Here is a 25,503-nt window from a genome sequence, read left to right as displayed (position 1 = left end):
AATTTGGAAATATTAACTAGCTGATAAATGTGTGGCTGTGAGTCTGGTTGTCTTTCAAGTGTATACAACATGACCTGAACATCTGCCCTCCTAACTTTTCGTGTTAACTGTGTGCAGAGAGGGGAAAGAATGGGTGGGGAAAAGTGGGGTGGGCAGGAGGCAGTGTGTTTTTAATTATGATTGATGGTTTTTGTTTTTGTTTTTGTTTGGAAAGCTGCTGTTTCCTGCCCGTAATTCTCTTTCATCATTTTCCTAGTTCCGAATGGCACTTTTTTTCCGAATGTAAAAAAAAAAAAAAAATTCTGATAGTATCTGTATTGAGTAAAAATTGTGTGATGAGGCACCTAAAAGTAAAAGATGGGATGAATGAGTGAATGAATGCTCCTGGGGTTCCCAGGGCCACAAAGGCCAACACTGGGACGAGGGCCTCAGAGAGCCTGTCCCTTGTGTGAGGGTTAGGGGAGTCTCGGTCTGCAGAGGTGACACATAGGCCCTCGGATACCCAGGTAGTGGCAGACGTCACTGGGGCCAGGCTTCTGTGTCCCAGTTTCAGTTGAGTGTCTCAACCTTTATCCTGCTATGGAGGCAGGTCTGCTCTGTGTTGCTGTTTCATCTTGGTCCACCAAGACTTTTGCCTTCCTAAGCCTATGATACCCAAAGTAGTAAAGTGAATACTGGCTTCTTTACCCAAATCAGATCGTATCACAGAAGTTCTTACATAGGAGACACTGTGGTCTCTGTGTCTGCCCATCTGCGCCCCACGCCTCCCACTGTGTCCTCCACATCCTCCCCTCCCCCTTCTCCCCAAACCTCCCCAGGCACTTACTGCCTAGGGCGTGGGTATTTCATTCATCTTCCCTCCTGGTGCAGGTAACAACATGTTGGTGTGTGTGCCTGCGAGAGTGCAAGAGGGGATGGGGAGGAGAGAATCCACCCCTGTGGGTCATCCGTCAGGGCGTGAGTGGTCTGTGTGCTGAAAGGGAACGAGACGGAGGAGTGGACCCTGGTTACACGCACGCACACACACACACTTGGACGGATGAGAGGGAGAAGTGGACCTGATTACACACACACACACACACACACACACACTCTTGGACAGGGAATGTTCAGTGATTCTCAGACTGCTATATGGGAATAAGAGAGTATATACTTTCAGATACAGGTTTGGGCTTGAGCATCTGTAGGAAGAATCAGAGAAGACGGTAGGGGCATAAAGAATGTTATTTTCATTGGAGCTACAGTTTGAAGTATGGTTGGGTCCGTAGATGATGTGAGGACCAGGGCTTCAGGGTCAAGAGAGGTACAGGCTCTCGCTCTCTCTGACACGCACTCTCGCTCCGTCCTCTCTGTCTCTATCTCACACACTCACTCGCGGACACACTCAGTCTTTATCTGGAGCAGGGAGTCCCTGGGATGGTGGTGGTGCCGGCCATCTGGGCTACAAAGCTGCTATTGAAAGCAGGCCCAGATGCTGACTCTGCGAGCCGGGTGGGAGAGATTGGCAGCCAGAATATTGCTTTTTTATTGTGTCCAACCCATCATTTAGAGCTTTGACTCTGTTCTTCGGGTCTCTAGGAACTAAATTTTCTTCCTCTGCCTAATTAAGGGAAAAGGTAATGTCATGCTTGGAAATCAGCCTCCCCCCTCCCCAACCCCCTCTCTGAAGGTGACATTAACAGTCTCACCGTGCAACTGAGGGCCTGTGTATGGGCCTGAGCCTGGTAGAGGTTTGAACTTACGATGGATGATACCTGTGATTCAGCCTTGCCAGACTGGTTATTTATGAGATCTACTTTCAACAGCTCCATTTTCTACAGGGTTATTTTGTGGGTGTCCGGGGAAAATTCCTTCGCGTGTGTGTGTTTATGTGGGGATGCCTGAGGGGTGGGACACCTGCCGCGGTTTATAGGATGTCTCTTTTTCCTTTGTTCTTCCTGATTAGGGATGAATTACCTGTTCCTCCCTCAACCTCTAGCCAGTGCCTCAGTTACATCTAAACCCCTTATTTAATTTAGTGCATGCTTCAAATGACCATAATATTTAAAATCACTCACATGCACAAGTTTTAACCTCCATACATTCTCCCTACAGTCAACAAAACACAAGCTATTTTCTTTTCAACGACGGTGACATGGAGGCCCAGGGAGACAGGGCCAGGTGTGGCGTCTGAGGCATAACTTGGAGGACTGCCAGGTCATCTGACTCCTGCAAATAATAAATGGCTCCAGCCACTGGGTGGGAAAGTGACAGAGGAGAATGAGAGTGGAAAATTTGGAGTGTAGTTTTGAAACAGGAAGAGCAGTCCTAGGGATGGCCGGCTCACAGAGGCCAAGAGGAGGCTGGTTCCGATAGCCAAGGCAAGCAAGCCTCTCCGAGTGATGTAATTTGGCCATGGCCTTTGTCTGTACTTTCGATCAGAAGTTGGTGGATTACAACCGGTGGATTTCTTTAGTTCCCATATTGGCAGACTCTTTCCCAGGCTGTTGGTGATTCACCTACTTGGGGTTTTCAGAGACAAGTCAGTTGGTGACCATCTGCTGTGACTTCTGTTTCTTCTCTTGAAAGCTGATGGAGACTCGAGTAGGAGGGGAAGTCTTAACACCCACCGCTTACCGAATGCCCACCGTGGACCAGGAATTATCTAATCCCTTCAACAGCATTCTCAGTCATGAGGCAGACAGAGGCACGGGGCGGTGAAGTCGTCTTAAGTCGCAGAGCAGAGGTGGGGGCAGGACCCAGAGGCAAGCCTGCTCTGCCTGCATCCAATGTCTGTGGTCCTTCCCACATCACACCACACCACTGCCTGGTGCAAAATGATACGGCGTCCGTGAAATGGAAAGTTTCTTCCATGTAAAATTAATGCATTGGAATTCAGCCATGGATTGGCATATGGCTGACTTGAAATCACCAGGATGAATTTCTTCCTGCCTCAGGTTTCTTTATCCTGACCCTTTCTTCCTTGGCTTTGGATAGACTCTCATCCTAGGTGATGTTACGACAAAGCTATGTAAGACCCAGTCGAATGATATGGGCTGTTGACATTCCTGGTGTTAGAATCTGAACCCTGTAAGCTTCTGAGGTTTCTTCCATTTAGGGTTGGAGGCCTACTGCAGAAGTGGGGACCACGAGTACTCCTGGACTCTTGCCTTTTTTCGTGAGACAGGATTCCTTTGTACCTCTGACTGGAATGAGGGCCTGTGTGTATGCTGATGGGCAGAAGCTGAAGGAAAGGCTGAAAATCAAGGCACATTTCTTCTGAGAGGGGGAGAACTGGTACAGAGCTCCCCACTGGAGGTCAAAGGAGCGGTAACAGGACCTTTGCATCAGTCGCTGATTATGAAATCAAGACCTCAGGAGGAAATTGTTGGTTGGGAACCACCCAGCAAGGAGGGAGAAAAGGAGGAAGGAAAGTCACGTATTTCCCATTAGAAAGAGATTGTTTTGGTTCAAGACCATTGCTTTCTCCACTTTCGGTTTTCTGAGATCAGCTTTCTCACAGGCAGCAACAGTGGCAGCTGATGTTTTCTTTTCTCTGGAGAAATGCTGGTTAATGAAGTCCAAATATGCTGGGGCGAGGGGTGGTCATTCCACATTTTGAGCGAAAGAGAAAATGGAGGCAGCCCTGTACGTAGGAGATAAGACAGATTCCAACTCAGTAATCTGTTGGTGCAAGTTCTGTGCCCCAGCCCAGCGTCTGGCTCCAGGCTGCCAAGTTATGTTCCACCAATATCTACTGAATGACTGGCTGAAGGTACACAAAGCAGATTGCCACGTCTGTTCTTCGTGCTGTCATATCCATCCCTCCACATAAGTTGTCTTAGCAGCTGGAGGCTAGGCAGGGACCGTGGGTACCTGTGATAGGCCCAAGGCAAGGGGGGACTTGGAGATGGAAGGAGAGCAAGCTGGGAAATAAGGCACCTGTCCATGTTGATTGCCCCCTCTCTTTAATTGCTTACCCCTGGGATCAGCCCTCCTGTTCAATCCTGCCAGGCCTCAGCTCCCTGGCTGGGTTCCTGAAGTGTGGTGAGGAGATTTGGAAAACCGAATGGCTTTGCATGTGAGGGCTGAGCCTGGGGTAGGTAGCATTCTGTGTGAGGTTTGTCTGGCCCTACATGGCTGACCACAAGGATTGTTATTTTTGCAAAATCACTTTCCTTTAAGCCTGTACAATTTTCTTATATAAATGGGCTTCTAATTTTTGAGCATCATGTTTTCTTTCTGTTAAAGAATGACCTTTAGCCATCATGCTGCTTCATCCTCCTAAATATAACACATTGTCTCAATTAGTTTTTGCTTTTGCGAAGTCCTTTATGCTTACCTTATGGTTTTTCCCATCTCTGTTATTTCAGTTATGTTCCTTAATTCATAGGATATATATTTTTTATTTTTCTTTTATCCTGGGGTATAGTTGATTTGCAGTATTGTTAGTTTCAGATGTACAGCAAAGTGCTTCTGTTATGCATATACATATATCCATTCTTTTTCAGATTCTTTCCTCATATAGGTTATTATAGAATATTGAGTTCCCTGTGCTATACAGTAGGTCCTTGGTGATTGTTTTATACGTAGTAGTGTGTATATGTTAATACCTAACTCCTAATTTATCTCTCCTCCCCACCTTTCCCCTTTGGTACCATAAATTTGTTTTCAAAGCCTGTGAGTCTGTCTCTGCTTTGTAAATAAGTTCGTTTCTTTCATGTTAGATTCCACATATAAGTATATGGTATTTGTCTTTCTCTGACTTAATTCACTTGGTGTGATAATCTCCAGGTCCTTTCATGTTGCAGCAAGTGGCATTATTTCATTCTTTTTTATCTGCAGCCTTGTCCAACTCAATGAAACTAAGCCATGCCCTGTGGGGCTACCCAGGTCGGGCCGGCATGGTGGAGAGGTCTGACACAATGTGGTCCACTGGAGAAGGGAATGGCAAACCACTTCAGTATTCTTGCCTTGAGAACCCCATGAACACCACGAAAAGGCAAAATGATAGGATATTGAAAGAGGAACTCCCCAGGTCAGTAGGTGCCCAATCTGGATGGCATCACTGACTCGATGGACATGAGTCTGAGTGAACTCCGGGAGTTAGTGATGGACAGGGAGGCCTGGCGTGCTGCAATTCATGGGGTCGCAAAGAGTCGGACACGACTGAGCGACTGAACTGATGACTGATATTTCGTTGTATATATTGATATGTACCACACCTTCTTTAGCCATTCATCTGTCAATGGACATTTAGGTTGTCTTGGCTATTGCAAATAGGGCTACGGTGAACACTGGGGTGCATGTATCTTTTTAAATTATAGTTTTCTCCAGATACATGCCCAGAACTGGGATTGCGGGATCATATGGTAGGTATTTTTTTAAGGAACCTCCATACTGTTGTCCATAATGGGTGTGCCAGTTTACCTTCCTGCCAGCAATATAGGAGGGTTCCCTTTTCTCCACACCCTCTCCAGCATTTATTTGTAGACTTTTTGATGTTGGCTGTTTTGACTGATGTGAGGTGGTGCCTCACTGTAGTTTTGATATGCGTTCCTCTAGTGATGTGAGCATCTTTTTGTGTGCCTTTTGGCCATCTGTAGGTCTTCTTTGGAGACATGCATAGTTAGATTTTCCACCCACTTCTTTGGAGAAGGAAATGGAAACCCACTCTACAGTTCTTGCCTGGAAAATCCCATGGACAGAGGAGTCTGCAGGCTACAGTTCATGGTATCAAAGAGTCGGACCCGACTGAGCAACTGAGCACTCACTTCTTGACTGGGCTGTTTGTTCTTTAATATTGAGTTGCATGAGCTGTTTGTACATTTTGGAGATTAATTCCTTGTCAGTCACTTTGCAAATATTTTCTCCCATTGTATGGGTTCTCTTTTCATTTTGCTTATGATTCCTTTGCTGTGTAAAAGCTTTTTAGGTTTACGTAGGTTCCATTTGTTTATTTTTTTTTTTATTTTCGTTACTCTCAGAGGTGGATCCGAAAAGATATTACTTGATTTATGTCAAAGAGCGTTCTGCCTATGTTTTCCTCTAAGAGTTTTATAGTATCTGGCCTTACCTCTAGGTCTTCAATCAATTTTGAGCTTATTTTTGTGTTTGGTGTTAGAGAATGTTCTGATTTACGTGTAGCTGTCTTTTACATGTAGCTGTCCAGTTTTCCCAGCACCACTTATTGAAGAGACTTTTTTCTGCATTGTACATTCTTGCCTTCTTTGTCCTAGATTAATTGACCATAGGTGTGTGGGTTTATTTCTGGGCTTCCCGTTCCATTGATCTATATTTCTACTTTTGTGCCAGTACCATACTGTTTTGATTAGTGTAGCTTTGTAGTTTAAAGTCAAGGAGCCAGCCCCATTTTTCTTTCTCAGGATTGCTTTCGCTATTCAGGGCCTTCTGTATTTTCATACAAATTAAAAAAAAAAAAAGTTTGTTGAAGAATGCCATTGATAATTTCATAGGGATTATATTGAATCTGTAGATTGCCTTGGATAGTGTAAGCATCCTGATAGTGCTGATTCTTCCAATCCAAGAACTGGTATATCTTTGCAGCTGTTTGTGTTATCTTCAGTTTCTTTTATTAGTGTCTTATAGTTTTCTAGAGTACAGATCTTTTGCCTCCTTAGGTAGGTTTATTCATAGGTAATTTATTTTTTGATGCAATTGTAAGTGGAATTGTTTCCTTAATTTCTCTTTCTGATCTTTTGTTGTTAGTATATAGAAATGCAAGAGATTTCTGTCTTAATTTTGTATCTTGTAGCCTTACTGAATTCATTGATGAACTCTAGTAGTTTTCTGGTATTACTAGCATCTTCTATGTATGGTATCATGTCATTTGAAAACGGAGACAGTTCAACTTCTTTTCCAGTTCGGATTCCTTTCTTTTTTTCTCCTGTTTGCCATGGCTAGGACTTGCAAAGCTGTTGCATTAAAGTGGCAGGAGTAGACATCCATTCTTGTTCCTGATCTTAGAGGAAATGCTTTCATGTTTTCACCATTGAGTATGATGTTAGCTGCGGGTTTGTCATATATGGCCTTTATTATGTTGAGGTGGAGAAGGCAATGGTACCCCAGTCCAGCACTCTCGCCTGGCAAATCCCATGGACGGAGGAGCCTGGTAGGCTGCAGTCCATGGGGTCGCTAGGAGTTGGACCTGACTGACTTCACTTTCACTTTCCACTTTCATGCATTGGAGAAGGCAATGGCAACCCACTCCAGTGTTCTTGCCTGGAGAATCCCAGGGACGGGGGAGCCTGGTGGGCTGCCGTCTCTGGGGTCACACAGAGTCGGACATGACTGAAGCGACTTAGCAGCAGCAGCAGCATGTTGAGGTAGGTTCCCTCTGTGTCTACTTTCTGGAGAGTGTTTGTTGGTTGGTTTGTTTTTATTTTTATCATAAACTGGTGTTGAATTTTGTCAAGAGCTTTTTCTGCATCTATTGAGATAATCATATGGTTTTTATTCTTAAGTTTGTTAATATGGTGTATCACACCAATTGTTTTGTGGATATTGAAAAATCCTTGCATCCTTGGGATAAATCCCACTTGATCCTGGTGTATGATCTTTTTAATGTATTGTTGGATTTGGCTTGCTAGTATTTTGTTGAGGGTTTTTGCATTTGTATTCATCAGTGATGTTGGCCTGTAACTTTCTTTTGTGTGTGTTGATTTTGTCTGGTTTGGGTATCAGGGTGATGGTGGCCTAATAGAATGAGTTTGGGAGTGTTCCTTCCTCAATTTTTTTGGAAGAGTTTCATAAGGATAGGTGTTAACTCATCTCTAAATGTTTGATAGAATTCACCTGTGAAGTCAGCAAGCCTTGGACTTCTGTTGTTGGGTTTTTAAATGACAGTTTCAATTTCAGTACTTGTGATTACTCTGTTCATATTGGCTATTTCTTCCTGGTTTGTCCTTGGAAAAACATCTCATTGTGACTTTTTTTTTTTTGGTCTTTGGATGTAGAGTATTTTTTTTGATAGGTTCCAGTCTTTTTTTGTGATAGTTGTTCAGCAGGGAGTTGTGATTTTGGTGTTTTTGTGAGAGGAGGTAAGCTCAAGTCCTTCTACTCTGTCATCTTATGTTGAATTGTTTTACACCTTAGGAAATTTAAAAAAGCTGTAAATCCCTCACTTAGGTAGATCCTTCACTCCCCGTTTGTTGACGTTTTGCCGTATTTGCTTTATCCTTGTAAAGTCAGTTCTACCATGATGTGAAATATGCATTTCTAAAAACCACTGTGCTAAGCAAATCCTGCAGTAAAAACCATAGCATTTCTGGGGAAGATGGGGTGAGGGGCACAACATTTAAAAACCTCTTGAGTAACACTTGAAAGTTAGGAACATAATAAAAAGTGGTAGGACGACTGTACGTATATTAAATAGTTAAGAAATACATCACTACTTTAAATATGGCACTCAAAAAGAAAAAGACCTGTGGTTTGCTTACGAAGGTGGTTGTGGGAAGGGTGGGGCTTGTGAGTTACTATGAAGCAGTGGAAAAGGGCTTTGTGAAACTGGGTGGAAAGTCGTAGCACTAGAGGAGATAAATGCAGCTCAGGACACACTTGGTGAACCGAGGTAGCAGGCAGGGGTTTGAGTATTGTGTTGGGATTCATCTTGTATATTTCTGCAGCTGGGTGCAGTTTTCTGTACGCACATTGTAATCCTTGAGATCAAAATCATGTATCAGCACACATGAAATTCTCTGTGATCAAACTGTTAATATGTCGGTTGCTTTGGAACAAATTCCGCCAGCATTATAGCAGAACTGAGGATGTATAGACATACTTTTTTTCTGAACTGTTTGAAAGTAACTTGCAGGCATCATGGCATTTCATTTCTAAATACTTAAGTATAAATCTCCTAAGAAAAAGGCCATTACCCTGCCTAAACCACAATATCGTTTCTACCCCCAGGATAATTAACCTGTTTTAGGTTTATAGGACAATTAAGCAGCAAATACAGAGTTTCCATATCATATACCTTCTTCCCTTACCCACCCACCTACATTGCCTGTTATTGACATCTTGCATTAGTGTGGCATATTTGCTACAATTGTTGAACCAATATTCATGCATTATTATTAACTGAAGTTCATGGTTTCATTAGGGTTCATTCTTTGTGTTGTACTTTCTCTGGGTTTTGAAAAATGCACAGTGTTAGGTTATCTACCATAACAGTATCATGCCGAATAATTTTACTGCCCTAAAACTCCTCTGTGCTCTGGTTATTTATCCTTGATTATCCCCAGATCTTTTTTTACTGTCTGTAGATTTTCCTTTCCAAAATGTCATATAGTCAGGATTATACAGAATATATCTTTTTTGGACTGGCTTCTTTCACTTAGCAATATGCTTTTAAGAAGTTCCCTCCATGCCTTTGTGTGGCTTGGTGGCTCATTTCCTTTTGTTGTTGAATGGTGTTTTGTTGACTCAGATGGTTAAGAATCCGCCTGCAATGCAGGAGATCTGGGTTTGATTCCTGGGTTGGGAAGAACCCCTGGAAGAGGGCACGGCAACCTACTCCAGTATTCTTGCCTGGAGAATCCCCAAGGACAGAGGAGCCTGGCGGGCTAAGGTTCATGGGGTCACAAAGAGTTGGACACGACTGAGTGACTAAGCCCAGCACAGTGTGTTTTATATGGATATCCTTCAGTTTTTTTAACCCATTCACCTTTTTGAAGGAGATTTTGGTTGCTTCCAGTTGTAGGCAATTGTAAGTAAAGCTGTTGTAAACGTCAATGTACAGGCTTTTGTGTGGACATAAGTTTTCAACTCATTGGATAAATACAAAGGATGCTGGATTGTGTGGTACGCATATATTTGATTTTGTAAACTAAACTGTCAAACTGTCATTCTAAGTGGCTGTACCATTTTGCACTCCCACCAGCAGTGGACAAGGTTTCCTGTTGATGCACACCCTTGTCAGTATTTGGTGTTTTAGCGTTCTGGATTTTGACCATTCTGTGTGTGCTTAGTCACTCAGTCCTGTCCAACTCTTTGCGACCCCACGGACCCCTGTCAGGCTCCTCTGTCCATGGGGATTCTCCAGGTGAGAATACCTGAGTAGTGTGTAATACAGTCTCATTATTTTAATTGGCAGTTCCTTGATGACGCGATACTGAGCAGGTTTTCATGTATGTGTTGGCCATCTACATATCTTCTTCGGTGAGATGTCTATTTAGATATTTTGTCCATTTTTTAAATTGAGTTGTTTTCTTATTGTTGAGTTTTAAGAGTTCTTTGTATATTTGGATTTAAGCCTTTATCAGATATGTTTTTGCAGATATTTTGCCCCATCATGAGTTTGTCTTTTTATTCTCTCAATAGCATCTTTCACAGATGAGAAGTTTTTAATTTTAATGAAGTACAACTAGCAAATTTTTTTTTCGTGGATGATGCTTTTGATGTTGTATCTAAAAATATTGCTAAACCCAAAGTAACCTAGATTTTCTCCTATATTCTACAAGTTTTATAATTTTGCATTTTACATTTAAGCATACTATTCATATTGAGTTACTTGTTGTGTAAAGTGTAAGGTCTGTGTCTGGATTCGTTTTTTGCATATGGATGTTCAGTTGTTCTAACACCGCTTGTTGAAAAGACTATCTTTTTTCCCATTTTATGACCTGAGCTCCTTTGGCAAAGATCAGTTGATTGTATTCATGTGGGTATATTTTGGGGCTGTCTATTCTCTTTCATTGATCTATCTGTGGCAATGCCACACTGTCTGGATTCCTGTGGCTTTATAGTCAGTCTTAGTTAGAATCGGGTAGTGTTGGTTCTCTTCAGTATCGTGCTGGCTAATTTTAGCCTTGTGCCTTTCCATGTAAACTTTAGAATTAACTTGTCAATATCCACAAATAGCTTACTGGGGTTTTCATTGAGATCACATTGAATCTATTAGCATTAGCAAATGTGAAATTCCTGTGTGCACATTATTCTCAATATATATCAACTGACACAAATTCAGGAAGCATTGTATCAGAACTTATTAAATGCAGATATAAACTCTCTTCCTCAACCATTTGAAACTAAATGCCGACATGACTTCACTCCTTTCAGTATAAACGTCCTGAGAAAAAGGACGTTTTTCTACCTAGCTACAATATCTAGGACTTCCCTCGTGATTCATTGGATGAGACTTCACCTTCCAGTACAGGGGGCACAGATTCCATCTCTGGTCGGGGAGCTAAGACCACGCATGCTTTGCAGCCAAAAGACCAAAACATAAAACAGAAGCAATATTGTAACATATTCAATAAAGACTTTAAAAACAGTCCCACATTAAAAAAAAAAAAACCTAAAAAAACCCACTATCATTACTACTAGCTTTTTAAAATCACGCTTGTCCTCAGTAAAGCTGGGTTTTTGTTTTTGTTTTAATGTTCATCCTGTCCTATGCTAAGCACTGTGCTCTGTTGGGATATAAAGCTAAACAAGCAGAGTCCCTGCCTTTAAGAAGTCCAGTCTCCCGGGGAGACAGACATCTAAGACAGTGATTGTATTAGGCTGGGATGAGGGCCATAGCAGATTTATCTCCTTTCCTTTCATTCAAGGAGTATGTCAGCAGAAATGTTCTTTCTGTGGGATAAAGAACCGTTCCCAGAGTGGTGTCCTGGAGTCCACACTCCATTCTGTGGTTCAGCCTGACCGTGATGGACCTTCCTTCCCAACTGAGAGGGGCTTGCATCCATCTAGCAGAGAAGGATGCAAATAACAGTGTCATTCCCTTCATCTGATTCTTTCAATTTCTGTGCAACGAGGGTTGTCCAGGCACAGCAGAATAAGAACGAAGCTTTGAGAACTGAGCTGAGGAACTGGAGGCTTTATTCCTCAGATCAGCTGTATTAAGCTGTATAAGCTGTATTAATATATGTATTAATGTATATTAAGATATATGTTTGGCCATGAATACCAGAAGTGTACGTGCTCAGTCGCTCATTCATGTCTGACTTTTTGCGACCCCAGGGACTGTAGCCCGCCAGGTTTCTCTGTTCATGGGATTTCCCAGGCAAGAATACTGGAGTGGGTTGCCATTTCCTTCTCCAGGGGATCTCCCAACCCAGGGATCGAACCCAGGTCTCCTGCATTGGCAGGCAGATTCTTTACCACCGAGCCACCAGGAAAGATGGATACCAGAGACCCAAATTAACAGAGACTTAATCAAGAAAAAAGTTCAGCTTTCGCTTAACAGGAGATCGGCGGTCCAGGGCTGGAGTGCCGGCTCAGCTCCATGGGGTCATCCAGGGACCTAGACTCACGCTCGCTGTCGTTCTGACCTCCCTCACCTGAGTGATGCGAAATGGCTTATTTCTACATCCACATGCCAGGCAGTAGGATGGAAGAAGGGGGCAGCGTACGCCTTTCTTTTAAGGCATGCTTTAGAAAGACTCACCTAATTTCTGTCCAGATCCCATTAGCCAGAATTTACTTGTGTAGCCATACCTATTTATAAGAAGGTACAGAGAAACATAGTCATCATTTGGAAGACCATATGCCATGCTAAAGGGCTTCCCTGGTGGCTCAGAGGTTAAAGCGTCTGCCTCCAATGTGGGAGACCCGGGTTCGATCCCTGGGTCGGGAAGATCCCCTGGAGAAGGAAATGGCAATCCACTCCAGTATTCTTGCCTGGAGAATCCCATGGACGGAGAAGCCTAGTAGGGTTACAGTCCATGGGGTCGCAAAGAGTCGGACACGACTGAGCGACTTCACCTCACCTCACCTCACCTCATGCCGTGCTAAGAATAAGTTCTATCCCCTATAAGAAAGGTAGTGATATGTACTAAGGGTCAACTTGCAGCCCCTTATATACTAGTATTTCTTTAAAAAAAAAAAAGCCTTCTATAAGATTGAACCCTTAAGATGCTACTTAAAAATAGGTTTATCAGAATAATTTTGGAACTTTAAGCATGGTATTAATCTCATAGATATTCATAATGCAGAATAACATTAAAGGCTCTGAGAATTTCTGCAGTAAAAGAATGTGTCTGTGTTTGTTTAACCTGAAAAATCCCTTTATATATATATATATATATAGCTGAAGCCCTAAGCTTTGGGAAACACTGCTTTGGGAATTATTGAAGTTGTTTCTTAGTTTGTAGCAATGCAAACATTTTTACAAGACTTCCACTCCCAGGGATTTTGTCAACAGAAAGGTGTGCACATTGTGTCAGTCAAAATCAAGGTTTAGGTAAAGAACCACTGGAGATGAATACAGGGATTTACTGTAGAGACTTGATCTTGTGCATTTGTGGGAGCTGGGTAGATAGTCTGCATAAGGCTGCTGTCTTTATATCTGATTGAGGTCTCTTGAGTAATGCAGTTAGAAGAAATTTTAAAAGGAGAATAAGCTGGAACTCATGAGAGTGGGTGGGAATGACAAGTCAGTCTGTCATTGCCTCCAGTTCTAATGACGTGGTGTCCTGACCTGGTGATGCCGATGCCCTTCACTGTGGAACTAAGTGCACACCTGGGGTGTGAATCAGAAGCTGAAAGAGGATCTAGGGAAAGTGGATCCATCAGCAGCAGACCTCGTTCCCCCCCGCCCCCACCAAAGTGTGATGAGCCTACAAGATATGCACAACAGGTATCAGCTTACCTGAAGCTCCCTCACTGACCTTCCCACACAAACATAGTACGGCTACCGCTTCACTTCCCCTTCCCAGTCTCAACTGGAAACGTACAAAGAAGGGAATTCTGAGAAATGTGTATTAGCCCAGCTGGGTCATGCGTTACAAAGCTACTGCATATGGAGTCACCAGATGACAAGTATGGAATTGTTTACACCAGTGCTGTTTCTAATGGCTTCAAATAAGAAATAAGCTAAGTGTGCATCCACAGTTAAGTAGATACATAAGTTGTGTCACTAGCATACGACGGAAATAATAAATGAACAAATAATTGCTATATGCATCGCCATGGATGAATCTTGCAAAAAATATGGAGCCAAAAAAAAAGACACGAATACAAATGATGATTCAGTTCAGTTCAGTCGCTCAGTCGTGTCCGGCTCTTTGCAACACCATGACTCGCAGCATGCCAGACCTCCCTGTCCATCACCAACTCCCGGAGTTCACCCAAACTCATGTGCATCAAGTTGGTGATGTCATCCAGCCATCTTATCCTCTGTCGTCCCCTTCTCCTCCTGCCCCCAATACCTCCCAGCATCAGGGTCTTTTCCAATGAGTCAACTCTTTGCATGAGGTGGCCAAACTATTGGAGTTTCAGCCTCAGAATCAGTCCTTCCAATGAACATCCAGAACTGGTCTCCTTTAGGATGGACTGGTTGGATCTCCTTGCAGTCCAAGGGACTCTTTAAGAGTCTTCTCCAACACCACAGTTCAATTCTTCAGCGCTCAGCTCTCTTCACAGTCCAACTTTCACATCCATACATGACCATTAGAAAATCCATAGCCTTGACTAGATGGACCTTTGTTGGCAAAGTAATGTCTCTGCTTTTGAATATGCTATCTAGGTTGGTCATAACTTTCCTTCCAAGGAGTAAGCATCTTTTAATTTCATGGCTTCAATCACCATCTGCAGTGATTCTGGAGCCCCCAAAACTAAAGTCTGACACCGTTTCCACTGTTTCCCCATCTATTTCCCATGAAGTGATGGGACCAGATGCCATGATCTTAGTTTTCTGAATGCTGAGCTTTAGGCCAACTGTTTCGCTCTCCTCTTTCACTTTCATCAAGAGGCTTTTTAGTTCCTCTTCACTTTCTGCCATAAGGGTGGTGTCATCTGCATATCTAAGGTTATTGATATTTCTCCCGGCAATCTTGATTCCAGCTTGTGCTTCCTCCAGCCCAGCGTTTCTCATGATGTACTCTGCATATAAGTTAAATAAGCAGGGTGACTTCCTCCTTTTCCTATTTGGAACCAGTCTGTTGTTCCATGTCCAGTTCTAACTCTTGCTTCCTGACCTGCATACAGGTTTCTCAAGAGGCAGGTCAGGTGGTCTGGGATTCCCATCTCTTTCAGAATTTTCCACAGTTTATTGTGATCCACACAGTCAAAGGCTTTGGCATAGTCAATAAAGCAGAAATAGATGTTTTTCTGGAACTCTCTTGCTTTTTCGATGATTCAGCAGTTGTTGGCAATTTGATCTCTGGTTCCTCTGCCTTTCCTAAAACCAGCTGGAACATCTGGAAGTTCACGGTTCACGTATTGCTGAAGCCTGGCTTGGAGAATTTTGAGCATTACTTTACTAGCGTGTGAGATGAGTGCAATTGTGTGGTAGTTTGAGCATTCTTTTGCATTGCCTTTCTTTGGGATTGGAATGAAAACTGACCTTTTCCAGGCCTGTGGCCACTGCTGAGTTTTCCAAATTTGCTGGCATATTGGGTGCAACACTTTCACAGCATCATTTTTTAGGATTTGAAATAACTGGAATTCCGTCACCTCCACTAGCTTTGTTCGTAGTGATGCTTTCTAAGGCCCACTTGACTTCACTTTCCAAGATGTCTGGCTCTAGGTGAGTGATCACACCATTGTGATTATCTGGGTCATGAAGATCTTTTTTTGTATAGTTCTTCTGTGTATTCTTGGCATCTCTTCTTAATATCTTCTGCTTCTGTTAGGTCCATACCATTTCTGTCCTTTATTGAGCCCATCTTTGCATGAAGTGTTCCCTTGGTATTTCTAATTTTCTTGAAGAGATCTCTAGTCTTTCCCATTCTGTTGTTTTCCTCTATTTCTTTGCATTGATCACTGAGGAAGGCTTTCTTATCTCTCCTTGCTATTCTTTGGAGCTGTGCATTCAAATGGGAATATCTTTCCTTTTCTCCTTTGCTTTTTGCTTCTCTTCTTTTCACAGCTATTTGTAAGGCCTCCCCAGACAGCCATTTTACTTTTTTGCATTTCTTTTCCATGGGGATGGTCTTGATCCCTGTCTCCTGTACAATGTCACGAACCTCCATCCATAGTTCATCAGGTATGCTGTCTATCAGATCTATTTCTCACTTCCACTGTATAATCATAAGGGATTTGATTTAGGTCATACCTGAGTGGTCTAGTGGTTTTCCCTACTTTCTTCAGTTTAAGTCTGAAAATTGCAATAAGGAGTTCATAATCTGAGCCAGTCAGCTCTCTAAATGCAAATGCTGATTGCATTTATGTAAATTTCAAGAACAGCAAAGCTCATTTGTGGTGTTAGAAGTCAGGATAATAGTTAGCCTTGAGAGAGGGTTAGCGACTTGGATGGGTTTCTGCTGTGCTGATAATGTCCTGCTTCTTGGTCTGGATTCTGCTCACCCAGGTACGTTCATGCTGGGAAAACTCACTGTGCCGCAGAGGTCCGATCTGTGCACCTTTCTGAACTTATCCTTCAGCACAATGTTTAGGTGCATTAATGTTTTAACAAGTCATTGAGTGCTCATGGACATGCTGGATTAAAGGAAGGGAATTAAGTTAGGGAGAGTTGAACCCTCATATGGAGTGGCATAGGGGCACGGAACAAGGCAGCAGATACTAGAAGAAGCAGATGAGTGAGAGGACAGGGTCTGCCAGAGGGTCATTGCAGGCTGTCCCTCTCCTCAGCTGGACATCTGTTGCCATCATGAAGGGCAGGACCCTGGGGACTTCCCTGGTGGGCCAGTGGCCAAGACTGTGCTCCCAATGCAGGGGGTTCAGGTTCGATCCCGACTAGATCCCTCAGGCTGCAACTAGAGGGCCTGCATGCCAGATCAAAGATCGAAGATCCTGTATGCTGCAACTAAGACCTGGCGCAGCCAAATAAATACATAAATATTATTTTAAAAAAGAGTTGGGACCCTGTACACAGGAGGCTTATCGGAGGCAGCCACGTGGCACAGATCATAGATCTGGAGTAGATCCTGTAGATTTGGAGTGGGTCTCAGCTCGTTTGTAAGTTTCCTGGGTTTCCTGAGGCATGACACAGGGTGGAAGCCACTGGACTAAAGAGACAGTCGACATGGATGCTAAGGCATGTCGGGGGACCTTGACACTGGGAACCTTACCTTTCTCCCCATGTTTACCCCAGCATGCTTTTTCCTGTCTTTAACCCTGACAAATACATTGGTCTAGACTTTCTGTTGTGTGAAATCGTAACTCCTTTTCCCACGCTTTTTGTTTTAGCTCATCATTGGGGTTTATGATTCCTCTCTTGAAAATAAACTACTTGAAAGGGCCGCAGGCTGTGAATATAGGATAGGCTGAGTCCCTGTGATGCCCACCCTGTTCAGGGTGGGTTGTATACAGGTGGACCTCTGATGCCCTAAACAGTTATCTGAAAAGTATTGTTGTCAGGGATTATTAATGGTATTTCTGTTGCCTGGGAAATTAGGGTTTGCCATGTTGATGAGCAGTTCGTTCTAAAGTGAAATCTTTACAAGTTATCTTAGTATTTTTATTTGGAAAAAATTTGAATATGCAAGAAAACAGCAGGGAATATTCTGTAGTGTCCTCTCAAGCCTCTAGGAAACACTGGTCTTGTGAAATTCTCTGATTCTCTCAATCTGATGGAGGCTTGTCATTGCTACATTCTAAAATCCCATATTATACCCTGTCATGGAATTTAACATAACACTTCCAGAGCTGTGTTCCAATCTCCTTGTTTATCTCTTTATCTGGCCCTGGAATCTAATCTGTTTGAGTTCAGGGACTATGTCTTATTGGACATATAGCTCCAATGTCTGGCTCAGTAGAAACTCAGTAATTAGGGGTGAGTGAAGGAGCCCTTGAATTCTGGAAGCAAAGAACTGGTGTCTGGACCTTGGAGAAGAGCCTCATTTGAGGAGGGAGGAGAGTTAGGGAAGGCAGCAGAGCTATACTGGCCAGAGAAGAAGGAAAAGAACCAAGATAGTGTTCCATCGTGAGAGTCAGGGGGAAATGGGAGAGGTCACTGAGGAATTCTCAAATGCCACAATGAAACCAATGAAGATTTGAATTGGAAAGAGTTTGGGGGACTTCCCGGTGGTTCAGCAGATAAGACTCTGCACTCCCAGTGCAGGGAGGCTCAGGTTTTACCCCCGGCTGGGCAACTAGATCCCTTATGCTGCAACTAAAGATCCTGCATGCTGCAACTAAAACCTGGTGTGGCCAAATAAATACATTTTAAAAATAAATTTAAAAAATAGTTTGGAAGTTTGTCAAAATCATTAGTGGCTATAGAAAAGCAAGATGGAAGCAGGATCCTGAGGGGTTAAGGAGAGAGTATGAGGCCAGGAAATGGAGGTAGAGGGTCAAAATATGCACCTAGAAGTGAGGCTCCAAAAGAAAGGAGATTGGGAGGTGGCCAGGCAGAATGGCAGAAGCAAAGCCAGCAGCCTCGCTAGGAAGAACTGTGTTCATTCAAAGGCAGAGACCAGAGGTGCCTTCAGTGCCCATCTTCTGGCCTGCAGGATGACTCAGGCACTCTGCCAGCCTGTGGCCGGTGGAGGGATGAGCCTGCAGTTTGGTGGCTGAGTCAGCAGTTCATTTACTTGGAAGCCATATGGGTTCGGCCCTGCACTAAGCCCTTCAAATGATTTTGTCTGTTTTAAACGTGTATCTTCCCTTCCCCGTAGGAAACATGGTGGAATGGTGCTTACCCCAAGATATTGACCTTGAAGGTGTGGAGTTCAAGTCTATGGCCAGCGGATCCCATAAAATTCAGTCTGATTTCATGTAAGTAGCGATGATTGCCAGTCTGCCCTGCACTGTTTCCGCTCCTCCTCTGCTTTCCCCAGAGAATAAGAGTTGTCATCAGGGCATCTTCAGGAAGTGTGTGTAAATGTCCTGAAAATATATGTACCGGTTTGTGTTTTTATATCAGGTTTGTAACAAGAAGCTCCCAAGCTTTTGTTAGGTTCTCATGACCCAAAAACGTTAAGAACTCCTGCCATAGAGGTTCTTGCCTTTTCTAAGAAATGATTGATCCTCATTTGAGGTTTGGCTTTAATAATGGAGTAAACTTTTGGTTCCATTTGGGTTAACTCAAGACATGTATGTGCTAAAACTTGAAATTTCAGCTCTAAGTAAGGCCAGTTTGTAGTCCTGTGTGGTTAAGATTCTTGTGAGGAGCAACTAGAACCTAAGGGTGACGGAGTAGCTTTCATCTTCTCATTGGGCTGAAACCATGACAGGCACAAGTGTGAGAAAGGGGAAGGAAATCAAATGACAGCTCCGGTCAAATGTTCTATTAAAAACATCAGAGACTCAGGAAGTGAGGAGAGGATCAACCCGGTTTATGCTAATAAAACAGAGGGCACACATCAAGTCAGCTGTTATGCAGGAAAGAAGGGTCAGGGTCACAGGCAGTTGATCTGGGGTCAAGGGCAGCTGAACAGCAGTCTTTGTGGAGAGCAAGTCCTGACTCCAGTGGGATGACCCTTAGTGAGTTCCAGTTTTTTTTTTTTTTTTTTTGAGCCTTGATTGTCCCATCTGTAAGGTTGAATGGCTTGAGCTCATTGTCCCCCTGAGATTTTAAAAAAGATTTTTCTCAGGCTGAACTTTCTCATGTAGAGCCCTGGACACAGTTACATCTTCTATTTGGGATGCCTCTCAAGGGATTCCCAGGTGGTCCTAGTGGCAAGGAACCTGCCTGCCAATGCAAGAGACATAAGAGATGCGGGTTCCATCCCTGGGTCCGGACCATCCCCTGGAGGAGGGCATGGCAACCCACTCCAGTATCCTTGCCTGGAGAATCCCCATGGACAGAGGAGCCTGGCAGGCTACAGTCCATGAGGTCGCAAAGAGTTGGACATGACTGAAGCGTCTTAGCATGCCTCTCAAGGGAAAAAAACAAAATTTCCGATTTTGAGCTATGCTACATATTGGATCTCTTTTAGCTATTTCCGGAAGGGGCCCTTCTTCGGCCTGGCCTGCTTCGCCAACATGCCGGTGGAAAGCGAGCTGGAGCGTGGCGCCCGAATGAAGTCTGTGGGCATCCTGTCTCCATCCTACACCCTGCTGTACCGGCACATGCACTTCCTGGAGAACCAAGTTCGGTGCGTGGCCCACAGACAGGGGTGGGAGGCGGCGGGTGATGGTGATGAGCCCTCAGGGTTAAAGGTCGTGCGTCAATCAGAGCAGTAGGTGCCTCTCCGGGAACTTCCGTGGCCACGTTTCACGCCTCCGGCGGTGGTCCTTGTGTTTCAACCTTCGTCCTGTGTACAGATCCTTCATACTCGATTGAGAGCTGGGGTCGATTTTGCTTTCAGTTTAACACTATCATCAGTTTTGTTTAATTTGTTGACAGGTACAGTGATCTTTGCTTCCCTTCAACCACAGTTATGACCTCTTTGCCCCAGGCAAAGAGACTTTCAACTTTTTTAAAAATTTATTTTTAATAGAAAGATAATTGTTTGCAATATTGTATTAGTTTTTGCCATATATCAGCATGAATCAGCCATAGGTATACATATGTCTCCTCTCTCTTAAACCTCCCTTCCGACGCCCACCCTCAACTCTTAAGACCTCATCATTTATTATTTAGAGTAATCGTTATCATGGGAGAGGATTAATAGGAAGGGAATTTTTAACAGAAGCTGCAAAACTGTTAATATTTCGTATTTTTTCGCATCATGTGAGTAACCTAATTTTATTTCAGATTTTTGGGGGAGAAATCACTAGTCCCTGAAGCATTGTTAAAATGTTAGCACATTTGCCTCTTTTCTGGTATGCGTGTGTGTGTGACTTTAAAAAATTATTTATATACTTGGCACCGTACACTATACATACTTTTACATCCTATCCTTTTAAAATATATCATTATTTTAATTTTTGATATAACTGTCTTTCTTGATCATCATCTTTGAAAGAATATGAAATGTAGTTTGTGGGGAAAATATTTATTATATAAAAATTAGTTAAAAGTACAAATGAATTTTAAAAATTCTCCCAAATCTTAGCACTCAGTAAGACGAGATATCCATTGTCAATATTCAGTGAATGTCATTCTAAAACACATAATTTTCCGAAAGCAGGATTGGTTTAATGTATTTGTATATATCAGAGGAAAAGAGTAAGTGAAACTGAAGAAACTGTCAAACTTTAAGTGAATATTTTTTTCACAGTAGGATGTATTATTTCTTGGAATAGTCCTCCCAAGTTAAGACAAAAGACTCTGAAAAACATGAAGCTACAGTATTATTCTTATCGAGAAATGGCATGTATACAATAAAGTGTACCAAGCTCTGTATAGGGGTCACTGGTGCTTTTAGGTTGTTGGAGGTGTAGACAGTCAGTTATCTTATACCTTTCCCCAGAGCTCCTCCCCTACTGTCTTTCTTGACTTTATATAGTGTGAGGTTTATCACATTTGGTTCTGTAATCATAATTCCCATGACACTTAAGTCTCATTTATATGTTTACAACCACATCCAAGGCTTAACTGTGACTTGCTGAGCTCCTGATACCTTTCCTGGTTGGTTGGGTTTTGCCATCAAGCACTTTTTTTTTTTTTGTCATAAAAGGATCATGGGTGGTGCCTTCTCTGAAATCTTGCATGCTTGATGGTGTTGGTCTTTCCCCTTTACTCCGCTGGGTTTAGGATTCTTATATCTTTTCTTTTTTCTTCTCAGGATGCTGTAACTATTGCTTTGCTGTCTCCTGATATTGGTTGTTTCAGAAAAGTCTCTTTTGTCTAGGTCCCTATAGATTCTTTATCTGAACTGTTTCTGAACTGGGTTTTTTTTTTTTTTTTCCTGGAATAGTTCTTGCTTTTTGATCTAGAGACATGACTTTCAATTTCAGGAACTTTTTCTTTTACCATGAAATACTCAACTTTTCCTCTGCATTTTTCCTTCTTCTTCAGCAACACCAGTTATGCTCAGGTTTTCTTGCCCTTGTCTTACATATTTTTCATTTTGATGGTTTAAAAAAATTATTTATTCACCTTTGGCTGCACTGGGTCTCCTTTGCTGCGCGTGGGCTTTCTCCGGTTGCAGCGAGCAGGGGCTGCTCTGGTGGTGGTACACCGGCTTCTCATTGCGGCGGCCTCTCTTGTTGAGGAGCACAGGCTCTCGGGTGTGAGGGCTTTAGTAGTTGTGGCTTGCGGGCTCAGAAGCTGTGGCGCGCAGGCTCTGTAGTTGTGATACACGGGCTTAGTTGCTCCATGGCATGTGGGATCTTCCCGGAGCAGGGATCGAACCCGTGTCGCCTGAATTGGCAGGCGGATTCATAACGACTGGGCCACCAGGGAAGTCCCTGATGATTATTTTAATCGCTGTCGAATGTTAGAGCTGTCCCATTAATCTACGCCATTATTCCCTGTGGTTGAGCAGTTGGCATGTTTCTCATTTTTTTTAACTGCTCCTCTGCATTTTGGAGCTGTGATATATATGTTTCTGTATTTGACATATTTCCTCAGTGTTGTGTCTCAGAAGTAATCCTGACGAAAAGAACATTTTTATTGGGATCTTGACACTTTTAAAAATTTATTACTCCTTTTGAAAAATTAATTTCCCAAGGAGGCAATGCATTCTCATGGTTCAAAAGCCCAAAATTATAAGGAGGTATTATGTTAGAGTCCTGGCTAAATGGTGGTAACAGAGGCCCTGAAATACACTGGTTCCAATAAGACAGAAGATTCTTCTGCATGGAATGGTATAGAAGTAGGCAGGTGGTCAGGGTGGGCAGCCTGCTGTTCCCACAATCACTTGGGGCCCACACTGCTTCTCTGATTGTTCTGCCAGATCCTAGGAGAGGTTTTGTGTTCTTAGGTGTCCTTCTCACCTGTTCAGAGCTGCTCACCACCTCGAGGTCTGCATTGCAGCCCACAGGTAGGAGGGAAAAGCCAGAAGTTCCACATATAACTTCTCATAACCCAGGTCAAGTCTCCAATCACAGAGACACAGCTGACAGCGAGGGACACCGGGGAGGGTCATCTCTAATTGGGTGGCCTTGTGACCGGTTAAAACTGGGGGCTCCTTTTCTGTATAGGAAGAAGGGTTTTAGGGGAAATTTTAGCAGCCTCTGCTTCAGTTTGCCCCCCTGGCAACCCCAGTATCTGTGTGTACTCTCCTTCCCACACACACAGCACATTCCTTCCATCCCGAGACATCAGAGTCTCATCCGGTTAATGCTGGCATCTAAAATCTAGGGTTTCTGTGTGATATGAGGCACTCAGGACATGGTTCCTCTTATTCCTAAAAGCTATGAAAGAACAGTCAAGTCCTCCACTCCCCACCTCCCAAATGCAACACAGAAGACAGAGTAGGAGCCATGATACAAACTCCTGCTTGAAAATAAGAATGAGAAATACGAGCGGTCGTTAGTTCATAACGATAATGGAATTCTGCCCAGCAGGGATGGCAAAGACGCCCTGTAGTCACAGAGCAGGAGCTCCTGGCTACACCTTGGTTCTGCTCACTAGAATCCCCTTGTCCATTTTCCTCCTTGGCTCCCCTCTTTGCCTTCTAGGGGATTCTTTATCTGTTTCCCACTGTAACTGCTTTTAAATCAAGCTTTGGAGAACTTTGGAGAAAGCTGCATAGCTTAAGAACATGTTTCCTGTGGTTGTAGGTCTGGAAGTCTAGTGATTTCTTTAAGGGACCAGAAAAATCCTGGGCTTATACAAGGCCAAGCATGCGGCAGTCCAGACCCCTCAGAACTCAGCAGGCTTCTGGTCTGTTTGCTCCCAGTCAGTTCCAGGTAAAAATATCCACTGCCAAACATCTCTTCTGGGTCTGAGCTTTTAAGTCAGTGGACTGTGGAGTAGTTACTGGTCTTTGCTTGTGGCCAACCCATCTTTGCCTCATTTTAATGGCAATGGTCTTGAGACTGTAGCCTAAATCTGATCTTTATAAATGAACTGATGCTCATGTCTGGTGGAGAATACTTAACTGGAGAATTTCTTGGAGGCTTTGAGAGAAATTCTTACCTCCTGCTTTTTGGGTCCAGAGAAATTGGTTTTTCTAGTCCCATTGGGTCCCAAATGTTTTGAGTCTCAACTAATTCATATTGTGGAACTCAGAATGTATACCCTTATGCTATATTTACTTCTGCTTGCACACTGACCAGTTCTTGCTTATTTTCATCTTAACTCTTGTAGTAGCTCATTAAAGACATCAAGGAGCTGGCAGTGCTCTGTTTCCCACTGTTTGCCCTAAAGGCACAAGCTCAGATGACGCCTGGCTTGTCTTATAAGTTACTGACGTTCTAGCAAAGATTTTTGCTGCAGTAATAACAAGGATTACCAGCTTGTCAGTCTGCAATGTTTATTTTCTTACCATTTTCCCTTGCTAGCTGCTAAGCCAATGCACGATTGTTGATCATGGAAACTCATATCTAAATATCACTTTCTACTTTAGCTCGAGTCCAGGCTAAGTTTCTGTAAAAAAGAGACCAAAAATACAGTGACAGGTCTGGAGACAGAAGTACAACTTTTCTGGCATATAATCCCAGAGAGAGGGAAGTAGTCCGGTGTGGTAGGCTTTGTTCCACTGGGTCATTTCGAGACCCGAGTCTTTCTGTTTTGTATCCTGCCATCTCCTAGAATATTGTCCTCACCCACATGGTAAAAACTGATTCACCGTTAGCAGGTCATGTGCCAGGCTGCCGGAGGGGGAACAAGGCAGAAATCCTAGAAATTGAACACATAACTTCTGCCCACATTTCACTGGCCAGGCTTTAGTTACTAGCCCCACCTAGCAGCAAGACAGTCTAGGAAATGGGGTATTTAACTGGCTGGTCATGTGACCGGCTACAATTTGAAAGGTTCTATTACTAAGGGAAGAAGAGAGTGGCAGTATCAACTACTGGCATTAAAAAGCAAAGCTTTCACCGAGTTCCCACATCATCCAGTAATCCCGGTCATCACTGCTCATCTCCCATGCGTTTTTCCTAAGCCTGTGTTTGTGCATATACAAATACAAATGTACATTCTTATTTTCCCCCTTTCAAACAAAAGATAGCATATTATACACGTTATCTGCACCTTGCCTTGTTCATTCAACAGTATATCTGGGAGATCTTTTCATATTCATACACAGAGACCTTCTTCACTGTTTCTCACAGTTGTGTCACAAAAGAACCATGCTTGCTTTATCAGGTCTGTTCAGTTCAGTTCAGTAGGTCAGTCAGTCGTGTCAGACTCTTTGCCACCCCATGGACTGCAGCACGCCAGGCGTTCCCTGTCCATCACCAACTCCAGAGCCTGCTCAAACTCGTGTCCATCGAGTCAGTGATGTCATCCAACCATCTCATCCTCTGTTGACCCCTTCTCCACCTGCCTTCAATCTTTGCCAGCATCAGAGTCTTTTCCAACGAGTTAGTTCTTCGCATCAGGTGGCCAAAGTACTGGAGCTTCGGCATCAGTCCTTCCAATGAATATTCAGGACTGATCTCCTTTAGGATTGACTGGTTTGATCTCCTTGCAGTCCAAGGGACTCTCAAGAGTCTTCTCCAACACCACAGTTCAAAAGCATCGATTCTTCGGTGCTCAGGTCTCTTACTGATAGACATTTGGTTGTTTGCAGTCTTTTGCTGTGCTGCTGCTGCACCGGATACCTATGAGCCAGTATCACTCCACACACGAGCAGTGTATGTGTACATTAAGTTTCTAGA

General features: G+C 43.3%; 1 protein-coding gene across 1 annotated transcript in view; it reads left to right on the top strand.

Moving 5' to 3' along the window:
• DENND11 (DENN domain containing 11) overlaps window positions 1–25,503 on the top strand; it is a 44,755-nt gene that overhangs the window by 2,226 nt on the left and 17,026 nt on the right. Inside the window, exons 2-3 of the mRNA XM_052639093.1 lie at window positions 18,522–18,621; window positions 19,785–19,943. Of these exons, the coding sequence (XP_052495053.1) occupies window positions 18,522–18,621; window positions 19,785–19,943 (259 nt within the window). The remainder of the gene's footprint in view (window positions 1–18,521; window positions 18,622–19,784; window positions 19,944–25,503) is intronic.

This window comes from Budorcas taxicolor, chromosome 4 (genome assembly GCF_023091745.1).
Source record: "Budorcas taxicolor isolate Tak-1 chromosome 4, Takin1.1, whole genome shotgun sequence".
NCBI classification, from domain to species: domain Eukaryota; kingdom Metazoa; phylum Chordata; class Mammalia; order Artiodactyla; family Bovidae; genus Budorcas; species Budorcas taxicolor.
This window is presented reverse-complemented; position numbering and strand designations above follow the sequence as displayed.